The following is a 22,848-nucleotide window of genomic DNA, read 5'->3' as shown; positions in this document are numbered from 1 at the left end:
GGAAGCATTGGAGTCAACATGGGCCAGCATAGAGTAAATTACACAAGTGCATCTTGTGCTGGGGACAATAAAAGGCCACTCTAAAATGTGCAGTTTTGTCAATCAACACAATGCCACAGATGTTTCAAGTTTTGAGGGAGAGTGCAATTGGCATTCTGACTGCAGGAATGTCCACCAGAGCTGTTGCCAGAGAATTGAATGTTCATTTCTCTACCATAAGCCGCCTCCAACGTCATTTCAGAGTATTTGGCAGTACGTCCAACCGGCCTCACAACTGCAAACCACGTGTATAGCGTTGTGTGGGTGAGCGGTTTGCTGATGTCAACGCTGTGAACAGAGTGCCCCATGGTGATGGTGGGGTTATGGAATGGGCAGGGATAAGTTATGGACAACAAACACAATTGCATTTTATTGATGGCAATTTGAATGCACATCGATACCGTGATGAGATCCTGAGGCCCATTGTCGTGCCATTCATCCACCGCCATCACCTCATGTTTCAGCATAATAATGCATGGCCCCATGTCACAAGGATTTGTACAGATTTCCTGGAAGCTGAAAATGTCAAAGTTCTTCCATGGCCTGCATACTCACCAGACGTCACCTATTGAGCATGTTTGGGATGATCTGGATCGACGTGTACGATGGCATGTTCCAGTTCCCGCCAATATCCAGCAACTTCACAGAGCCATTGAAGAGGAGTGGGACAACATTCCACAGGCCACAATCAACAGCCTGATCAACTTTATGCGAAGGAGATGTGTTGCGCTGCATGAAAAAAATGGTGGTCACACCTTATGTGAACTATAATTCAGTAAAATCTTTGAAATTGTTGCATGTTGCGTTTATATTCTTGTTCCATATACTTGTTTACTGTTCTATTTATCTTGGTAACCGGTTTGTAAAAGCAATAAGGCACCTCTGGGGCTTGCGTCATGCCTAAAGGTTGCGTAAGAACAACCCTTAGCCGTGATATATTGGCCAAAATATCACACCACCTCAGGGTTTATTGCTTAAATATACTAGTAATAATTAAATGTCTCACAAAGCTGCTGAATGAATTGACCCCATACTGTGTGTTGTTCAGGTCCATGCTCCCTAAGTTGAGCCACTGCGACACTGATGACGACGTGGCCATGCGCTTCCTGAGGAGTGGTGAGGGCTTTGAGAAATACCTCCAGTACCTCGTAGGCCAGCAAAAGGCAGAGGCCGCTATCAGTGACAAGACCGTACACCGCTTCTTCAAGGTAAGTAAACCCATCACAAATACTGTTAGCACAAATGGTCATTAATGTGTAAGTGTTGTCATCTTTCTGATTATGAAGGCTGGCTGATGTAAGGCTAGTAACGGCCACATTTCTAAACCCTGTTGTCTTTGTCACAGGAATACACAGACAAAGAGCAGGCCAGTGCCGACCCTGCTGAAGGTCCTGTACTGAGCATCAACGCCTACCTACAGAAACCTCTGGACAGAATCCAGAAGTACAAGGCCTTGCTCAAGGTGAGAGTTCACCATTTAATGCTGTAAAGAGGGTATTCTTTGTTCGTTTTCACACACTAGGAATTAATGCACCAGAGCCTGGATTGTCATATGTTTTTATGTTATACAATCTTGTTGGAATATTACTGTTATTATTATCTTAAATCGTTGTGCCCATTTCTGTGACTGTAGGAGCTGATCAGGAACAAGGCCAGGAACGGTCAGAACTGCTGCCTGCTGGAGGAGGCCTATGCCATGGTGTCATCACTGCCTCAGCGTTCAGAGAACACACACCACGTCTCCATGATAGAGAACTACCCTGCCACTCTGGATGTATTGGGGGAGCCCATCAGACAGGTGAATAACCAAAATCCATTTGCTTCCGTTTGGTGCCTAGTGAATACGACCATATTCTTGAGGATGTTCAACTAATTTTGTTTGAGTCCGCAGCCTATGTGACGGTGTTGTGTTTTGTGACAGGGACCCTTCATGGTGTGGGAGGGTGCACCTGGGGTAAGGTCCTCCTCCAGAGGTCACCATCGACACGCGTTCCTCTTCAAAAACTATGTCATCATCTGCAAATCCAAGAGAGACACCAACACAGACACTCAGGGCTACGTCTTTAAGAACATGATGAAGGTAAGACTCTCTTCATTGCTCTTTCTAAAAACTCCAGATGTAACTCAGCATGTCTATCCACTGAAACAAGTCACTAGAGAATTAGTCAACTCTAAATACCAGACAATTCCAGTCAGTTATTCAGGGTTGGCATAGTAATAGATTATTGCTGCTGGAGAGAATATATTGTCATTGTCACACTTCCTATGACATGAAAAGAAAGAATTTCCTAACAGATAAATAAATCAAGTCCATCATTAGTCTTGAGAATGACTACTGTTTCTCTTTCTGTCTTCCTCCCTAGCTGAACAACATAGATGTGAATGAGACAGTGGAGGGTGACGACCGGGCCTTTGAGATCTGGCACGAGCGTGAGGACTCTGTCAGGAAGTACACGCTGCAGGCTCGCACTGTCATCATCAAGAACTCCTGGCTGCGAGACCTCAGGGACCTGCAGCAGCGCTACACCATGCCTGCCTGGAGTGAGTCTGACACACACATTCACTCAGATCCACCCGACACACACAGCACATCAAATCAAATCAAATCAATCAAATCAAATGCAAATAGTCCGGGTAGCCATAATTAGCTGTTCAGGAGTCTTATGGCTTGGGGGTAGAAGCTGTTAAGAAGTAATTTCGACCTAAACTTGGCGCTCCTGTACCGCTTGCCGTGCTGTAGCAGAGAGAACAGTCTATGACTAGGGTGGCTGGAGTCTTTGATAATTTTTAGGGCCTTCCTCTGACACCGCCTGGTATAGAGGTCCTGGATGGCAGGAAGCTTAGCCCCAGTGATGTACTGGGCCGTACGCACTACCCTCTGTAGTGCCTTGCGGTCGGAGGCCGAGCAGTTGCCATACCAGGCGGTGATGCAACCAGTCAGGTGCTCTCGATGGTGCAGCTGTATAACTTTTTGAGGATCTGAGGACCCATGCCAAATCTCTTCAGTCTCCTGAGGGGGAATAGGCTTTGTCATGCCCTCTTAATGACAGTCTTGGTGTGTTTGGACCATGATAGTTTATTGGTGATGTGGACACCAAGGAACTTGAAGCTCTCAACCTGTTCCACTACAGCCCTGTTGATGAGAATTGGGGCGTGCTCAGTCCTCTTTTTTTCCTGTAGTCCACAATCATCTCCTTTGTCTTGAGCACGTTGAGGGAGAGGTTGTTATCATGGCACCACACGGCCAGGTCTCTGACCTCCTCCCTATAGGCTGTCTCATCATTGTCAGTGATCATGCATACCACTGTTGTGTCGTCGGCAAACTTAATGATGGTGTTGGAGTCGTGCCTGGCCATGCAGTCATGGGTGAACAGGGAGTACAGGAGGGGACTGAGCACGCACCCCTGAGGGGCCCCCATGTTGAGGATCAGCTTGGCAGATGTGTTGTTACCTACCCTTACCACCTGGGGGCGGCCTGTCAGGAAGTCCAGGATCCAGTTGCAGAGGGAGGTGTTTAGTCCTAGGGTCCTTAGCTTAGTGATGAGCTTTGAGGGCACTATGGTGTTGAACGCTGAGCTGTAGTCAATGAATAGCATTCTCACATAAGTGTTCCTCTTGTCCAGGTGGGAAAGGGCAGTGTGGAGTGCAATAGAGATTGCATCATGTGTGGATCTGTTGGGGCGGTATGCAAATTGGAGTGGGTCTAGGGTTTCTGGGATAATGGTGTTGATGTTAGTCATGACCAGCCTTTCAAAGCACTTCATGGCTACAGACGTGAGTGCTACGGGTCGGTAGTCATTTAGGCAGGTTATCTTAGTGTCCTTGGGCACGGGGACTATGGTGGTCTGCTTGAAACATGTTGGTATTACAGACTCACTCAGGGACATGTTGAAAATGTCAGTGAAGACACTTGCCAGTTGGCCAGCGCATGCTCGGAGTACACGTCCTGGTAATCCGTCTGGCCCTGCGGCCTGGTGAATGTTGACCTGTTTAAAGGTCTTTCTCACGTCGGCTACAGAGAGCTTGATCACATAGTCATCTGGAACAGCTGATGCTCTCATGCATGCTTCAGTGTTGCTTGCCTTGAAGCGAGCATAGAAGTGCTTCCCTTTGTAGTCTGTAATAGTTTTCAAGCCCTGCCACAACCGACGAGCGTCAGAGCCAGTGTAGTACGATTCAATCTTAGTCCTGTATTGACTCTTTGCCTGTTTGATGGCTCGTCGGAGGGCATAGCGGGATTTCTTATAAGCGTCCGGTTAGAGTCCCTCTCCTTGAAGACGGCAGCTCTACCCTTTAACTCAGTGCGGATGTTGCCTGTAATCCATGGCTTCTGGTTGGGGTACGTACGGTCACTGTGGGGACGACGTCATCGATGCACTTATTGATGAAGCCAGTGACTGATGTGGTGTACTCCTCAATGCTATCGGAAGAATCCCGGAACATGCGCACACACACACACACACGCACGCACACACATTCACTCAGATCTACCTGACAAACACAGTAGACAGAGGCATAGTTTGACATAGCATATTGTGATTTAACCTTTACTATCAAACAAGTACTTTTTACATACTATTTACATTTACATTTACGTCATTTAGCAGACGCTCTTATCCAGAGCGACTTACAAATTGGTGCATTCACCCTATAGCCAGTGGGTTAACCACTTTACTTTTTTTTTTTTTTATTGTTTTTTTGGGGGGGGGGGGGGTAGAAGGATTACTTTATCCTATCCCAGGTATTCCTTAAAGAGGTGGGGTTTCAAATGTCTCCGGAAGGTGGTGAGTGACTCCGCTGTCCTGGCGTCGTGAGGGAGCTTGTTCCACCATTGGGGTGCCAGAGCAGCGAACAGTTTTGACTGGGCTGAGCGGGAACTATGCTTCCGCAGAGGAAGGGGAGCCAGCAGGCCAGAGGTGGATGAACGCAATGCCCTCGTTTGGGTGTAGGGACTGATCAGAGCCTGAAGGTACGGAGGTGCCGTTCCCCTCACTGCTCCGTAGGCAAGCACCATGGTCTTGTAACGGATGCGAGCTTCAACTGGAAGCCAGTGGAGTGTGCGGAGGAGGGGGGTGACGTGAGAGAACTTGGGAAGGTTGAACACCAGACGGGCTGCGGCATTCTGGATGAGTTGTAGGGGTTTAATGGCACAGGCAGGGAGCCCAGCCAACAGCGAGTTGCAGTAATCCAGACGGGAGATGACAAGTGCCTGGATTAGGACCTGTGCCGCTTCCTGTGTAAGGCAGGGTCGTACTCTCCGAATGTTGTAGAGCATGAACCTGCAGGATCGGGTCACCGCCTTGATGTTAGCGGAGAACGACAGGGTGTTGTCCAGGGTCACGCCAAGGCTCTTCGCACTCTGGGAGGAGGACACAACGGAGTTGTCAACCGTGACGGCGAGATCATGGAACGGGCAGTCCTTCCCCGGGAGGAAGAGCAGCTCCGTCTTGCCAGGGTTCAGCTTGAGGTGGTGATCCGTCATCCATACTGATATGTCTGCCAGACATGCAGAGATGCGATTCGCCACCTGGTTATCAGAAGGGGGAAAGGAGAAGATTAGTTGTGTATCGTCAGCGTAGCAATGATAGGAGAGGCCATGTGAGGATATGACAGAGCCAAGTGACTTGGTGTATAGGGAGAAAAGGAGAGGGCCTAGAACTGAGCCCTGGGGGACACCAGTGGTGAGAGCACGTGGTGTGGAGACAGCTTCTCGCCACGCCACTTGGTAGGAGCGACCGGTCAGGTAGAACGCAATCCAGGAGTGAGCCGCGCCGGAGATGCCCAGCTCGGAGAGGGTGGAGAGGAGGATCTGATGGTTCACAGTATCAAAGGCAGCAGACAGGTCTAGAAGGACAAGAGCAGAGGAGAGAGAGTTAGCTTTAGCAGTGCGGAGAGCCTCCGTGACACAGAGAAGAGCAGTCTCAGTTGAATGACCAGTCCTGAAACCTGACTGGTTTGGATCAAGAAGGTCATTCTGAGAGAGATAGCAAGAGAGTTGGCTAAAGACGGCACGCTCAATAGTTTTGGAAAGAAAAGAAAGAAGGGATAATGGTCTGTAGTTGTTGACATCAGTGGGATCGAGTGTTGGTTTTTTGAGAAGGGGTGCAACTCTCGCTCTCTTGAAGACGGAAGGGACATAGCCAGCGGTCAAGGATGAGTTGATCAGCGAGGTGAGGTAGGGGAGAAGGTCACCGGAGATGGTCTGGAGAAGAGAGAGGAGGGGATGGGGTCAAGCGGGCAGGTTGTTGGGCGGCCTGCAGTCACTAGTCGCAAGATTTTATCTGGAGAGAGGGGGAGAAAGAAGTCAAAGCATAGGGTAGGGCAGTGTGAGCAGGACCAGCAGTGTCATTAGACTTAACAAACGAGGATCGGATGTCGTCAACCTTCTTTTTCAAAGTGGTTGACGAAGTCATCCACAGAGAGGGAGGAGGGGGGGGATTCAGCAGTGAGGAGAATGTGGCAAAGAGCTTCCTAGGGTTAGAGGCAGATGCTTGGAATTTGGAGTGGTAGAAAGTGGCCTTAGCAGCAGAAACAGATGAAGAAAATGTAGAGAGGAGGGAGTGAAAAGATGCCAGGTCGGCAGGGAGTTTAGTTTTCTTCCATTTCCGCTCAGCTGCCCGGAGCTCTGTTCTGTGAGCTCGCAATGAGTCATCAAGCCACGGAGCTGGAGGGGAGGACCGAGCCGGCCGGGAGGATAGGGGACACAGGGAGTCAAAGGATGCAGAAAGGGAGGAGAGGAGGGTTGAGGAGGCAGAATCAGGAGATAGGAGGGAGAAGGATTGAACAGAGGGAAGAGATGATAGGATGGAAGAGGAGAGAGTAGTGGGAGAGAGAGAGCGAAGGTTGCGGCGGCGCGTTACCATCTGTGTAGGGGCAGAGTGAGTAGTGTTGGAGGAGAGCGAGAGAGAAAAGGATACAAAGTAGTGGTCGGAGACATGGAGGGGAGTTGCAGTGAGATTAGTAGAAGAGCAACATCTAGTAAAGATGAAGTCAAGCGTATTGCCTGCCTTGTGAGTAGGGGGACGGTGAGAGGGTGAGGTCAAAAGAGGAGAGGAGTGGAAAGAAGGAGGCAGAGAAAAATGAGTCAAATGTAGACGTAGGGAGGTTGAAATCCCCCAAAACTGTGAAGGGTGAGCCATCCTCAGGAAAGGAACTTATCAAGGCGTCAAGCTCATTGATGAACTCTCCAAGGGAACCTGGAGGGCGATAGATGACAAGGATATTAAGCTTAAATGGGCTAGTGACTGTGACAGCGTGGAATTCAAATGAGGAGATAGACAGATGGGTTAGGGGAAAAATTGAGAATGACCACTTGGGAGAGATGAGGATTCCTGTGCCACCACCCCTCTGACCAGATGCTCTCGGGGTATGCGAGAACACATGGTCAGACGAGGAGAGAGCAGTAGGAGTAGCAGTGTTTTCAGTGGTAATCCATGTTTCCGTCAGCGCCAGGAAGTCGAGGGACTGGAGGGTAGCATAGGCTGGGATGAAGTCAGCCTTGTTGGCAGCAGAACGGCAGTTCCAGAGGCTGCCTGAGACCTGGAACTCCAGGTGTGTGGTGCGTGCAGGGACCACCAGGTTAGAGAGGCAGCAGCCACGCGGTGTGAGGCGTTTGTGTAGCCTGTGCGGAGAGGAGAGAACAGGGATAGGCAGAGGCATAGTTGACAGGCTGTAGCAGATAGCTACAATAATGCAGAGGAGATCGGAATGAAATGAACTAAACATCTGGGAAAGGAGAGAGCAGGGCCTCCCTCACCAAAAAAATATAACTCTCCCAACTTCCACCTCAGAAACTATAATTGTTTCACTGAACCACCCGAATAAAACTCTCCCAACTTCCACTTTAGAAATTAGAATTGTTGTAAACTACAGCGGTTCAATGTTTCAAGGAATAGACTCAACTTACTTTATTCAGCTAGCTAACTATGACGCCATAGCTAACTAGCATGCTAGCATCCAATAACACACAGTTTAGCACCAATACTTGGTTACAACAAACTACCAATAGTGTGTTAACACACTAAACAGATAATTCGTGTCCGTGTCTAGTTCTTTCATAACGCAGCAATAATTAAACGTTGGCTAGCTAGCACAAAGATATTGTATTTAGCTACTACAGTACAGCTAGCTGGTAGTGTTGGCTAGCTAGCAATGGCTGCTGTGTTGACTTTGTTTGAAAAAACGGCGTCGCTGCGAACGAATGTAGCTGGCTAAAAGGATATTGTATTTAGTGGCTACCGTTGCTAATAGCTACTCCAGCTAGTCCAGGAGGTGAGTTAGCTAGCTAGCTTCGTGCTACACCCGGCACCGCCGCACCGCCGAATACAAAAGTAACCTACAATAACTACATACAACAACTACCCACAACAGCCCACGATGCCTACCTATAATACCTAGTAATATACAGCCCACGATGCCTACCTATAATACCTAACTACAATCTAAATACATAGTTTAAGCCTTACTCGACAAAGCCCAAGCTATGTATAAAGCCAAACTTACCCGACGCCAGCTGTCTGGGTGGCAGACTGCAATCAGTAGCTGTAATTAAGTACAGCAGCTACCAACCACCTAACGTTAATGCCTCGGATAATGAGGTTAGAAAAACAGCTGAATGGTAGGTAGCTAGCTGGCTCAATTACAGGTACTCTTAAGGTACTCTTAAGCGTGAAATAACATTGGAAACAACTAACCACAGTTGCTAAAAGTTACCAGTAACTACCCGCTAGCTAGCTAGCTTTGTTGGTCCAAGTAGTGGGTTAGCTAGCCTCGTGCTTCGCCGGGGTCCGCCGAATACAATACTTACCTACAATAATTACCTACAATAACCTACAATAACCTACAATAACTACCTAAGTAAGCTAACTACAATACCTACCTACAATCTAAATACATGGTTTAAGCTTTACTCAACACCATATAAGAAGCCAAGCTTACCTCCTGCTAGAGAAAACACAACCTCTCCCGACCACCGTCACAGGGTTAGCAGTGCTATGAAATAGCATACTATAATTTAATCGATAATTGCATAAAATGTGTCATCTCTCCACTCAGGATTGATTGATGTGTAAATCCATCCCTATATCTGTCCAGGTATGCCTGACTTTGATGAGCTTCTGGCTGACTGCACAGCGGAGCTGGGACAGACGGTGAAACTGGCCTGCAAGGTTACTGGAGTGCCCAAACCTGTGGTCACTTGGTACAAGGGTAAGAGACGCACCAGCAAGACCACTGTACGAAACCACGCAATAGCTGTGCATACAGTGCATGTTTGTTTTTCTCTACATAGCCCATACTCTGTTAATGTTTTAGAGTTAGAAACATCTCCTATGTAACTACATGTGTTAACACTGTTTCCTCCTCTGATGACAGACGGGCGTGCAGTGGAGGCCGACCCTCACCACATCATCATCGAGGACCCTGACGGTTCCTGCACCCTGATCCTGGACAACATGACGGCTGATGACTCTGGACAGTACATGTGCTTCGCCACTAGCACAGCAGGCAACGCCAGCACTCTAGGAAAGATCACTGTCCAAGGTCAGTCTCTATTACAGAGGGGAAATGACACCAACATTACTCATGGGAATCATTGATATACACCGAGTGTATAAAACATTAGGAACATCTGCTCTTTCCATGACATAGACTGACCAGGTGAATCCAGGTGATAGCTATGATCCCTTATTGATGTCACTTGTTAAATCCACTTCAATCACATCAGTGTAGATGAAGGGGAGGAGACAGGTTAAAGAAGGATTTTTAAGCCTTGAGACAATTGAGACATGGATTGTGTATGTGTGCCATTCAGAGGGTGAATGGGCAAGACATATTTAGGTGCCTTTGAACAGGGTATGGTAGTAGGTGCCAGGCGCACTGGTTTGAGTGTGTCAAGAACTGCAACGCTGCTGGGTTTTTCATGCTCAGCAGTTTTCCGTATGAAGAATGGTCCACCACCCAAAGGACATCCAGCCAACTTGACATGACTGTGGGAAGCATTGGAGTCAACATGGGCCAGCATCCCTGTGAAACACTTTTGACACCTTGTAGAGTCCATGCCCCGATGAATTGAGGCTGCTCTGAGGGCAAAAGAGGGTGCAACTCAATTTGAAGAAGGTGTTCCTAATGTTTTGTACACTCAGTGTACATGTCAACAGCAAAAGTGATGGATTCTTTGCTTTGGGGAAAAAATCTAAGATTCCAAGAATCTAAATTGTCTGGGAGGAATGTTCATCTTATAACAAAATAACCCTGTTTTCAAGAGTAACAATTGTGTGTGTGTGTGTGTGTGCTGTAGTGCCTCCTCGTTTCGTGAACAAGATGAGGAATGCTGTCCTTATCGTTGGTGAGGATGCTCAGTTCTCCTGCACCATTCAGAGCGCCCCCAGACCCAAGATCAGGTACACTACACCACACCCTTCTACTAGGCTCTTTAAACTAACAACCCTTTAGTGACAGTGGACTGTTCCGTTTGTTTCTTCCTACTGTGGTCATTATGTTGCCCATTCTTAATAGTTAATATATAAGCTAATAAATAAGTATGCGTAAGGTAATTAATATGATCTCAAAATGTCATTTTCTGTGTGTCCCTGACCAGGTGGTTCAAGGAGGGCAGACTGCTGACTGACCAGGAGAAGTATCAGACCTACACTGAGTCCCGTAGTGGAGTCCTGGTGCTGGTCATTAAAGGCCCTACGGAGAGAGACCTGGGACACTACGAGTGTGAGGTAGGCCTATAATTCACCACCCCTCAGCTACAGCATATAGGGCCGGTTTCCCAGCCAGATAAAGCCTAGTACTGGACTGAAATACACTTTCAATAGGGATTCTTAATCCAGGACTAGTCCTAATATGGGTCCAGGAAACCATTCCATACTGTTGTAAAAAATTGGACTGCAAAGCACTGCGTGTGAATTGCTGCTGCCAACCTACGTGTATCACTTGTGAATGATCTATATAAAATAAAAAATAGATACAGTACACAGTAGTAGTCACATGTAACAGTAGTTACATGATTTGGATGCTTGGCATCCTCCAAAGAGGATTGTTTTCATGAGACATTACATTGATAAGATGAAGCCATTGTTTCAGTAAGCCTAATGTATTCTCCTCCCTGCCCACCCTAGTTGTCCAATCGACTGGGCAGTGCTAAATGTGCAGTTGATCTGTGCCTTCCTTCTGCTGTGGCTAGAAGAGGAGAGCAGGCCATCACCATCGAAGGTAGGAATACTCCCATTGTCACGTTCATTCATAGACGGGTCAGACCAAGGCGCAGCGTGATATGCATACATGTTTATTTGAACCGAATAAACAACGACAAAACAACAAACTAAACGAAACGTGAAGTCCAAGGTACACAAACAACATACCTAACACGGAACAAGATCCCACAACCCACTAGTGCCAATAGGCTGCCTAAGTATGGTCCCCAATCAGAGACAACGAGCGACAGCTGCCTCTGATTGGGAACCACACCGGCCAACATAGATCTAGAAAACCTAGATCACAAACCTAGAAAATCACACCCTGGCTCATCAAATAAGAGTCCCCAGAGTCAGGGCGTGACAGTACACCCCCCCCCCCCCAAAGGTGCGGACTCCGACCGCACAACATAAACATAAAGCGTGACGACCTCTCACTCTTCGCCTCCCTGTTGCGCCCCTGGTCTGGTCTAGACCTCGGCGCGTTGCTTCCCCTCTCCTTCCTCCCACTATACTCCAAGCCCTGTCTGGACCCTGGTGTGGGAGACCCCGAACCTGGAGAGGGGCTGACGTCTGGGTCTGGACTGGAGCCGCTGACCGGAACTGGACCGGGCACCGGTGGAGCGGACTGCTCAGGCTCCGGACTAGAGCCGCTGACCGGAGCTGGACTAGGCACCGGTGGAGCGGACTGCTCTGGCTCCGGAGTGGAGCTGCTGACCGGATCTGGACTGGACCCCGGTGAAGCGGAATGCTCTGGCTCCGGAGTGGAGCAGCTGACCGGAGCTGGATCAGGCACCGGTGGAGCGGACTGCTCTGGCTCCGGAGTGGAGCTGCTGACCGGAGCTGGATTGGCTTGGTGCGAGGGGCAGGAACAGGCCGGGCCGGGCTGGCGACGCGCCCCACTGGCTTGGTGCGAGGGTCAGGAACAGGCCGGACCGGGCTGGCGACGCGCACCACTGGCTTGGTGCGAGGGGCAGGAACAGGCCGGGCCGGGCTGGCGACGCGCACCACTGGCTTGGTGCGAGGGACAGGAACAGGCCGGACCGGGCTGGCGACGTGCACCACTGGCTTGGTGCGAGGGGCAGGAACAGGTCGGGCCGGGCTGGCGACGCGCACCACTGGCTTGGTGCGAGGGACAGAAACAGGCCGGACCGGGCTGGCGACGCGCACCACTGGCTTGGTGCGAGGGTCAGGAACAGGCCGGGCCGGGCTGGCGACGCGCACCACTGGCTTGGTGCGAGGGGCAGGAACAAGCCGGGCCGGGCTGGCGACGCGCACCACTGGCTTGGTGCGAGGGGCAGGAACAGGCCGGGCCGGGCTGGCGACGCGCACCACTGTCTTGGTGCGAGGGGCAGGAACAGGCCGGGCTGGCGACGCACACCACTGGCTTGGTGCGAGGGGCAGGAACAGGCCGGGCCGGGCTGGCGACGCGCACCACTGGCTTGGTGCGAGGAGCAAGAACGGGTCGAGCCGTACTGGGAACACGCACCACTGGCTTAGTGCGGGGAGCAGGAACGGGCCGGACCGGACTGGCGACACGCACCACTTGCTTGGTGCGAGAAGCGGGACTGGGTTCCTTTATTAACCCCGCTCCTTCTGCTGCCTAACCAGCTCCTCTCGCCGTGCCTCTACACTTTCCTTCTCCCTTTTAGCCTCCTGTAGCGCCTCCCTCTGACCGAATAACTCCTGCTCCCTCTGAACCAATAGCCCCCGTAATATGGTGGCCTCCTCTCCTAACCTGCAGATTCGCCCTTCCACGGCCTCCTGCTGCCTCGTCGTCCACACCGTGTGCCCCCCCCAAAAAAAAATCTTGGGGTTGCCTGTCGGGTCTCCGTCGTCTGCACTGTTGGCGCCGTTTCTCCTCTCTATACCGGGCCTCCACTGTCTCCTCCCAAGGACGGCGATCCATCCCAGCCTGAATCTCCTCCCAAGTCCAGGATCCCTTACCGTCCAGGATCTCCTCCCAGGTCCAGGCTGTCTGCTCCTGGACATGCTGCTTGGTCCTCGTTTGGTGGGATCTTCTGTCACGTTCGTTCATAGACGGGTCAGACCAAGGCGCAGCGTGATATGCATACATGTTTATTTGAACCGAATAAACAACGACAAAACAACAAACTAAACGAAACGTGAAGACCAAGGTACACAAACAACCTACCTCACACGGAACAAGATCCCACAACCCACTAGTGCCAATAGGCTGCCTAAGTATGGTCCCCAATCAGAGACAACGAGCGACAGCTGCCTCTGATTGGGAACCACACCGGCCAACATAGATCTAGAAAACCTAGATCACAAACATAGAAAATCACACCCTCGCTCAACAAATAAGAGTCCCCAGAGTCAGGGCGTGACACCCATTCAAACACATACCGTTGTGCATTAGTTTAATAATGTAACTATTTTACCAGGTCCTTCAAATGTAGAGAATGTATGCTTTCATTTCCATAAGCCACGATCAAACAATTTAGATGATGTAGTCTTTTTGTATAGACATTAGCTATCAATTTATCTGGCTAAATCCATAAGCCCCGTCCTGCTTTCCTTGCAGTCACCGAGCAGGAGACTAAAATACCAAAGAAAACCATCATCATGTAAGTGTGACCAGGTTATGATGCAGGCTAGAAGAAGCATGTATACTTGTGCGTGTCCTCCTTAGGCCTCTGCATGCATGGCCAGGAAGTATTTGAACCCTGAGTGTGAGAGGGGCTCGTTCAACCCCAAATATAACTTCCAATGAGCCGGCATATGGAATGCATATGGAATGGTTTGCATTTTTTTATTTTATTTATTTAACCTTTATTTAACTAGGCAAGTCATAAGGAATGGTTGTTAATATTTTTTTGTGTCTGCACATTTTCCTTAATGTACCATTGCATAACATGTTTGTATGAGTAGACAAGACTCCACTTTGCTCTGTGTGTGTACATGCTAATTAACACCTTGCTTATGTAGGCCTATTATGAAAACAGCATGCCAACAGGCTGTTCTATCCCTCTCACACACTCTCTGCTGTCTCTCTCATACCCTCTGTGCTATTCCTAGCATACATTACACTCTTAGAAAAAGGGTTCCAAAAGGGTTCTTCAGCTGTCCCCATAGGAGAACCCTTTTGGTTCCAGGTAGAACTATTTGGGGTTCTGTATAGAACCCTCTGTGTAAAGGATTCTACATGGAACTCAAAAGGGATCTAACTGGAACCAAAAAGGCTTCTTCAAAGGGTTCTCCTATGGGGACAGCCAAATAACCCTTTTAGGTTCTAGATGACACTTTTTAAAAAAGAGTGTACCTTCTGGTCTGTCCATCTCTAAAACCCTCTGTGCTGTGTCCCCTTCCAGAGAGGAGACCATAACTACGGTGGTGAAGAACACCCGTATGAAGCGTCGCGGCGTGTCTCCATCCGGGTTCAACCGCTCCGAAACCTCCACCCCAGATCTCCCCACCACCCCCACAGGCATGGCCAGGCAGAGGAGGCAGGCTTCCGCCAGCAGGAAGACCACCATCCCCACCCTGTACATCACGGAGCCCGAGAGGGGCGCTGGGGCCCAGGCCGCAGAGAACAAGTGGGTGGAGGTAGAGGAAATCATTGAGTACAAGGTCAACAAGTCGCCCAGGCTATCCAGGAGGAGAGGGGTCTCCCCAGCTGGATCGGAGCGAGTGAACACCCCCTCCTCCACCCGGCCACGGAGGTCCCCGAACCCGAACGCCAACAACTCCAACAACAAGCTGGTAGAGCTGCAGAACCGATCCGAGCTGCAGGGGGCTCAGCCTCTACCCTGGGATGAGGAGGAGGAGGATGAGAATGTGGCTGGACCCAGTGGAGAGGCCTGCGAGGTCTCCTCTGTTCTAATCCCTAACGACCATGAACATGAAGCCTGGCTAGAGGAGCAGCAAGAGACCTTAGTCACAGAACCGGATGATGATGACAACAACATGGAACCTCTCAGGAAGCTGGGGCCTAAGACCCTGACCCAGGCCGGTCGCGTTCTCACCCTGGAGGACCTAGAGGACTATGTTCCCAGGGAGGGGGAGACCTACGGCTCCTCCAACACCAGCCCCTCCCCTGCCGAGAGACCCTGTGAGATCTCTGTGCTTCAGAGGGAGATTGGGGGCTCTGCCGTGGGCCAGCCGGTGCTGCTCAATGTGGAGACGTCTGCGTGGGTGCTCAGGGAGAGGCACAGGCCTGGCTTCTTCAGCCGCTTTAGAGAGTACCTCTCAGGCAGCATGTTCTCCATGGCTGCCCACCCCCACCACCACCACCCCAACGGAGGCCAGTCTAGAAGGGAGAGAGAGATTCCCATCCAGGTCAGCCACACCAAGCTAGAGGTCAAGCCTGCATATTGCTCTGAGGTGCAGAGAATGGAGGGAGGGCAGCAGAGCTACAAAACCAAAGTCTACACGTCAGTGGGCAAGCCAGTCACTCTTCAGATTAGCAAGAAGAACCCATATCAAAACCAATAACCTAGTATGTGAAAATCAGTAGCTGGATTAGAACCAAGCAGATTTTTGTTAATTGGTGATACGAACAATAGCCATTTTAGTCTTAAATGGGAACATTTCTACTTAAGTGTTAAAAAGCATATTCTAACCTTGCATTTTATTGCAAATGGCGATCATTCCATTTAGAAGCAACCCATCTGAAAGTAAAATGCAGACACAGGAAGTCAGTTGTTTTGGTCAGACAGAAAGTCATTTTTTAAAGGAAAAAACATCAAAAGGGGGTTGGATATGTTGTTTAGGCTAAATGATTTCCGAATGCCATTGTATACTATCCAGGCTTCAATTTATTGTTGCCTTTCTTGCCACATATTTGATGTACAGAAAAAGACAGAATAAGTTTTGCAACATAGACTGACACCATTTTAAAGGAAAGAAAATTCAACTGCTTTACCCGCAGGTGACAGATGTTTTATATGTCAACATCTTGATGTTAAACTTCTGTTCTGTAGAACATCAGTACAGTACTATATTTCTGTCTGTGTGTTGTCTCTGAAGTTTAATGAACAAGGAATATCCACCTTGACTTTTAGCGTATCAGTTTGTAAATAGGCTAACTAACTCCTGTGAAAGGAAAACAGTTTGTCTCGACAGTAACTTACCAAACCAATGACTTCAGCAACAAAGATGACATTGTACAAAAGGGCAGTCCGATTTGAAATGTTATGGAGAAGGTGTAATTCTGGGTTAATATTACCCAACAAAAAAAACGTTGACAAGATTGATAGAAGTACAAAAGAGCATTGATTACCGAAGTTGCTGGATTGTGTGAAACATTGACGATGTTCTTTCAACAGCAGTCACTGTCTGCTTGAGAATACAAGAAAGCCAGATTAAAGCCAGATACATGGATCATTGAATTGTACTTCAGATTAGGCTTGGCTGTCCTATGCAGAAGTCTAGAATTTTCTAGATGGGCAGTTACATGTTGTGCAGTGCTGATACTTTTACATTAACTGTATATTACTCACGTGGTGTGGACTGTGGATTGATATAGGTCTATGATTGTGTTATACAGGTCTCGTATAAAGGGTCTCTGTTTACTTTAGGTTATATACATCCAAAACATAGACCTATATAGGATATTTCATTTTGAACTGGGTCATTTGTTTTATAGAAAGGCACTTCATTATCAGTTTCTTGAGAGCAATGAAAAGTGGTCCTCTGTAGCTCAGCTGGTAGAGCACGGCGCTTGTAACGCCAAGGTAGTGGGTTTGATCCCCGGGACCACCCATACACAAAAAAAAAAAAAAAAAAAAATGTATGCATGCATGACTGTAAGTCGCTTTGGATAAAAGCGTCTGCTAAATGGCATATTATTATTATAAAAGTGGATTGACCTCAGATAATTTAAGTATTTGTGATTACTTTAGGGTAAAATGTAATTAACTATATTTAGAAAAGTGACAGCATGTTATTAGCTTTTTGAAAGCGGATTTGAGTGTATCTGATTGACATCATTTATCTAACCCAATGAGTCCCACCGTAACACCGGCGCATTTTGGACTTCTGGGTAGAACCCTTGGATTTGTCTTTCTTCTGCATCCGTAGATACCAGCCATTAGTCTTTGTAAATAACGGGGGCTGAGCTAGAGCGGTGTTTGTGAGACAAGGGCGGATCCCGAAGAGGCCCGGGGCTGGGTCTTCTTACAAAAACGTCTGTAGAGTCCGAATGGTTTGAGCTACAAACTATTCAAAGATATTTATGAAAAGGTGAGACTCTCACAAACACGTACGTGTAACTATGACGCTCAAAAGCTACACAAAAGTCGTTAGAAGGTAAGGGATTCTTCTACATAGAAGATCATAGGAAATCCCAGGACATAGTGTCTATAATAAGCTCACATAGTGGCTGTCACAAACTACAAACAGTTGTCACTGACTAGTTGGATATTAATTTCCCAGTGAGCAAACAATTTATGTACTTCATATAAATTCATTTTATCAGGTGTTTGCTTTGGCAGATTTTTGGGGTATTGACATTTGTCAATAAAACTCATGAATGCAACTGTTTATGTCAAATAGTTATGTGTTCTACTTGTAGCCCTGGTTGTCCTGAAAAGAAAATGGTGAAACACTCCATTGTGAGGCTAAATATAAGGGCTGCACATGCAGATAAATGAAAGTCAGATTTTTGCTGGGGTCTCTGGACTGATAGGGTTTTTAATATTAATCTTGTGTCACATTTGGTTCAGGTGAGAGCACAGTTACATAGTTAGTAGTGAGCCATTGTACACTGGATTTATTAACTTTGTTGCAATAATATTTTGTTTTAAAAAGTGAATTACCGCTTTCCAAGGTAAGAGTGATGTTTTGTTTTTGTTTTATGTTATTTTAAACGTCTTGTAAAAGCATTGAATGTTTAATTTTGTGTAAGAAATTCAACATAAAGCACATATAGGTTTTGACTGCCTGCACATGTTTAGTTAAGAGAATGAATAGTTAATGGATTTTTTGGGGGTACTCCCAAGTGTTGAATATACCTAAATAAATTAATTGCAACTGATGAACTGATCAGCCTGTTGTTTTATTCACTCTTGGTGAATGTGTGGGTTGGTTGGTAATGCAATCACCGAATGTAAATGGTTGTGCTTTGTCTTCCTCTAGTCTATATCCTCTTCAATTACATGTAATCTTTCACATATAAAAGTGTAGGCCTAAGAAATACTAGTCACAATTGGGAGTCAACAATGGTAGCTCTAACCATTGACTATATACACTGCTCAAAAAAATAAAGGGAACACTTAAACAACACAATGTAACTCCAAATCAATCACACTTCTGTGAAATCAAACTGTCCACTTAGGAAGCAACACTGATTGACAATACATTTCACATGCTGTTGTGCAAATGGAATAGACAACAGCTGGAAATTATAGGCAATTAGCAAGACACCCCCAATAAAGGACTGGTTTTGCAGGTGGTGACCACAGACCACTTCTCAGTTCCTATGCTTCCTGGCTGATGTTTTGGTCACTTTTGAATGCTGGCGGTGCTTTCACTCTAGTGGTAGCATGAGACGGAGTCTACAACCCACACAAGTGGCTCAGGTAGTGCAGCTCATCCAGGATGGCACATCAATGCGAGCTGTGGCAAGAAGGTTTGCTGTGTCTGTCAGCGTAGTGTCCAGAGCATGGAGGCGCTACCAGGAGACAGGCCAGTACATCAGGAGACGTGGAGGAGGCCGTAGGAGGGCAACAACCCAGCAGCAGGACTGCTACCTCCGCCTTTGTGCAAGGAGGAGCAGGAGGAGCACTGCCAGAGCCCTGCAAAATGACCTCCAGCAGGCCACAAATGTGCATGTGTCTGCTCAAACGGTCAGAAACAGACTCCATGAGGGTGGTATGAGGGCCCGACGTCCACAGTGGGGGTTGTGCTTACAGCCCAACACCGTGCAGGACGTTTGGCATTTGCCAGAGAACACCAAGATTGGCAAATTCGCCACTGGCGCCCTGTGCTCTTCACAGATGAAAGCAGGTTCACACTGAGCACATGTGACAGACGTGACAGAGTCTGGAGACGCCGTGGAGAATGTTCTGCTGCCTGCAACATCCTCCAGCATGACCGGTTTGGCGGTGGGTCAGTCATGGTGTGGGGTGGCATTTCTTTGGGGGGACCGCACAGCCCTCCATGTGCTCGCCAGAGGTAGCCTGACTGCCATTAGGTACCGAGATGAGATCCTCAGACCCCTTGTGAGACCATATGCTGGTGCGGTTGGCCCTGGGTTCCTCCTAATGCAAGACAATGCTAGACCTCATGTGGCTGGAGTGTGTCAGCAGTTCCTGCAAGAGGAAGGCATTGATGCTATGGACTTGCCCGCCCGTTCCCCAGACCTGAATCCAATTGAGCACATCTGGGACATCATGTCTTGCTCCATCCACCAACGCCACGTTGCACCACAGACTGTCCAGGAGTTGGTGGACCGCCACCTCATCAGGAGCATGCCCAGGCGTTGTAGGGAGGTCATACAGGCACGTGGAGGCCACACACACTACTGAGCCTCATTTTGACTTGTTTTAAGGACATTACATCAAAGTTGGATCAGCCTGTAGTGTGGTTTTCCACTTTAATTTTGAGGGTGACTCCAAATCCAGACCTCCATGGGTTGATAAATTTGATTTCCATTGATAATTTTGTGTGATTTTGTTGTCAGCACATTCAACTATGTAAAGAAAAAAGTTTTTAATAAGATTATTTCATTCATTCAGACCTAGGTGTTATTTTAGCGTTTTTTTTTTGAGCAGTGTACATTTCAGGTCAGGTGCTTGGCCTTTAACCATTCTGCCATAATGGTCAGCAAATCAATGGCCGTTTTCAGTCAAGTTAACAGCATCACTTCGCTTATAAAATAAAAAAATATCCAGGCAAAATAGTTTCATTATTTTACTTTACTACACTTGTAAAATACATAAAATGTTACTAGACATACATATTATAAAACAAGGACTTGTTGGTGAAGGCTGGGTAAATTGTCAATATTTGGCCAAAGATGACACATTCAAAGCAGGGGTATAACATTTGCACCATTAAATCATTAAAAAGCTGTTTAGAATGAAAAAGTAAAATAAATATGTTTCAATAAGTAATTTGTGCGAAGGAATGTATTGTTCAAAGGGAGATCAAATACAGAGGACAAGCTATGGAGTTTAAGAGTCATGGGCCACAGTATGTAATATTAGTTACCAATGCACTGCATATGGGTTGTGAATGGAAAACATGTCAAACTTTAAATACATAAAAAGTGTAGCCTTTTTAGAAGCCTGCCTTGAACAAAGACAGGTTTTGTGGAATTCAATGTACCCGTTTCAAGTAAAGCGGGTGCTCTGTGTGCTTGGTTCTAAGCTTTTCTATATTATCCTTTGAGGACAGAGGCAATATATGCTCCATTTATTTAATATTTATTCTCTTTTATTCTCATTCAAACATTTTCTGTCCAAAAAAAGGCCAACTGAATATCCTTATAATACAGGTGAGATTGTAAAATAATGATAAAAAAACAAAATATATAATACAAAAGTTTTACACCTGTACAATACAACTGTGAAGACCAAAAAACATATTAGGGGTTAGACTGCGTCACCTTGAGTTGTGGTCTCAGGAAGTGTAGCTTTGTTATACTGAGGTTAACATGATTGTAAATCCTAAATGGCAATCCTTTGTTTTATTAGTGAATGAATATTGTACTTTATCATACTTTTATCAGTATGGTAAAACAGGGAAACTTCAAACAGATCTTTTCACACACAAAATGACTAGGATTATTAGCAAACAGCAGCTAGGCTACAGTAAGTTCCTGAGATCAGCTGTAACATGGATGGATGGTGCTTCCCTGTGTGACTAAGTTAGAGCCAGAGTTAGCCTGTGCTTAGCTAGTGCCCAAGCCCCTGGCATTGTGATTGGTTGTTAGCTGCCCTCTGTTGAAGCACTACTATGAGTCAAGAATCCCTCTTTCAAAAAGAATGAAAAGGCAATAACATAAAAAAATAGAACCATTGATTTTCTCCTCTTCACATTTCTGGCTATGGCTGTGGAACCGTGCTGTGGCTAATATGACAACCAATGCATCTCTGTACAACCACACTAACTGGTTTAAGGACAGTTCTGCTGGACAGAAACAGAACAGCAATGACATTTGCAAACATACCATACCAGTGTCTACTCTTGCTGAACAAATTGGTTTATCCACTAGTCAGTGTTGTGTTCGAGACCACCTAAAGCGAGACCGATTCAAGACCGGAGCAAAGCGAGACCGAGTCAAGACCGGTAGGGGGACAAGGGGTTAGAGACAGTCAAGACCGAGACCAGAAAAATGCGAGTCCAATTCAAGACCATGATTGTAATTTTGTCAAATCACCACCATAATGTCCAGTATTTCTGTGTTCATATTTAAGAACAACATATGGATTCTTTAGACATTAAGAATAGTGAAAAAAATGCATGCTGAGGGAAAATAGAGCCACTCTACAAATAATTACTAACCCAAACACAGTGGGGAACAATGGGCCTTCTACGCCTTCAGAGAAGGGCTAAGGATTTATAAAATAATGATAATTATATTATTTTCAATGATGTTCTGATTTAATCTCTTCAGTTTTTGAAAAAGATATCCAACCAGGATTTTTCTTTGCTGGTCTCTGGGGAGATGCATCTAGCTAGCTAAATCAGCCATTGGCTAGGCCATCAGAAGCTAGATAAAGGCATCTGCCATTCAACTGTATTAGGGCAACATTTTGGAGTGACAGTGGAATCAACCAATCACATTTTGACTTAATGAGTGGGACCGTTTTTACAAAAACATACGGTAACTTCTGCCTTCTTGAAGGCCAACATGCCACTGCGCAATAGCGAGCAGTAGTATTCCCAATCTAGCTAGCTAGCTTTTGTTGTCGGCTAGTTTGCAGCGGCTGCAGCAGGTGTTATCAAAGAGGATGTTGTTGCCAATTTGTTAGCTTCTCCCTTTTCAAGAATAACTATAACGTTTCAAATTATCATCATCTGGTGAGTGGAACTGTGTTTTTTATTGCAGCGCGCTAGCTGTTAGCCATCTCTTTGAAAATAATGTGTATGTGAAACTATGTTGCATTTAAAGTGGAACTGTCAGCATTTTAGCAACATTAAATCTTATTAAAATGTGTTCATATACACCCCCAGAAAGAATGACACTTTTAAAAAAATCTGACATGCGGCCACATCGATATGGTCATTTTCACGTTTTCATTAATTCTTAGAATGTTTGGGAATTACGTATACTAAGGCATTTGTGAAAACTCTATAGCAAAATAGAGTGGGAAAGCGGCCTGTGTTTGGACAATTAACAGACACTGCAGTAAATAAAACCTAATACAAACATCTGTCTTGGTCAGGACCGGAGTCTACACAGACCGGTGCGCTATAGCCAATCAGAGCTACAGTAAGCCTTTATACAAACAATAAATTTGCCACAGGGGCCTGCCATCATTCACTTTGAACTGGACTGTGTGTTTACAGGCAGTTGCAACAACGCAACTTTAGGTCATTAGAACGCATTCGCCAAAAGCCACAAAATGCACCTGAATGGATTTCTGCAAATATACAAACACCACGGGAGTCCTCTTACATTTGGGAACTTTACAGT

The 22,848-nt window shown here is 46.9% G+C and overlaps 1 protein-coding gene across 10 annotated transcripts in view; it reads left to right on the top strand.

Annotated features, from left to right (window-relative positions):
- LOC121535356 (obscurin) overlaps positions 1 to 16,963 on the top strand; it is a 97,627-nt gene extending 80,664 nt beyond the window's left edge. For all 10 annotated transcript variants that reach the window (XM_045205887.1, XM_041842355.2, XM_041842362.2 and 7 more), the window contains 12 exons: positions 1,088 to 1,247; positions 1,385 to 1,501; positions 1,673 to 1,837; positions 1,961 to 2,119; positions 2,403 to 2,580; positions 9,133 to 9,246; positions 9,412 to 9,579; positions 10,337 to 10,439; positions 10,637 to 10,766; positions 11,166 to 11,259; positions 13,789 to 13,831; positions 14,576 to 16,963. In XM_045205887.1, the coding sequence (XP_045061822.1) occupies positions 1,088 to 1,247; positions 1,385 to 1,501; positions 1,673 to 1,837; positions 1,961 to 2,119; positions 2,403 to 2,580; positions 9,133 to 9,246; positions 9,412 to 9,579; positions 10,337 to 10,439; positions 10,637 to 10,766; positions 11,166 to 11,259; positions 13,789 to 13,831; positions 14,576 to 15,698 (2,554 nt within the window). In that variant the 3' untranslated portion in view covers positions 15,699 to 16,963. The remainder of the gene's footprint in view (positions 1 to 1,087; positions 1,248 to 1,384; positions 1,502 to 1,672; positions 1,838 to 1,960; positions 2,120 to 2,402; positions 2,581 to 9,132; positions 9,247 to 9,411; positions 9,580 to 10,336; positions 10,440 to 10,636; positions 10,767 to 11,165; positions 11,260 to 13,788; positions 13,832 to 14,575) is intronic.
- The last annotated feature ends 5,885 nt before the right edge of the window (positions 16,964 to 22,848 follow it).

The sequence above is a fragment of the Coregonus clupeaformis genome, chromosome 21, assembly GCF_020615455.1.
Source record: "Coregonus clupeaformis isolate EN_2021a chromosome 21, ASM2061545v1, whole genome shotgun sequence".
Classification (NCBI taxonomy): domain Eukaryota; kingdom Metazoa; phylum Chordata; class Actinopteri; order Salmoniformes; family Salmonidae; genus Coregonus; species Coregonus clupeaformis.
The sequence above is the reverse complement of the archived record's forward strand: the minus strand, read 5'-3'. Positions and strand labels throughout refer to the sequence as shown.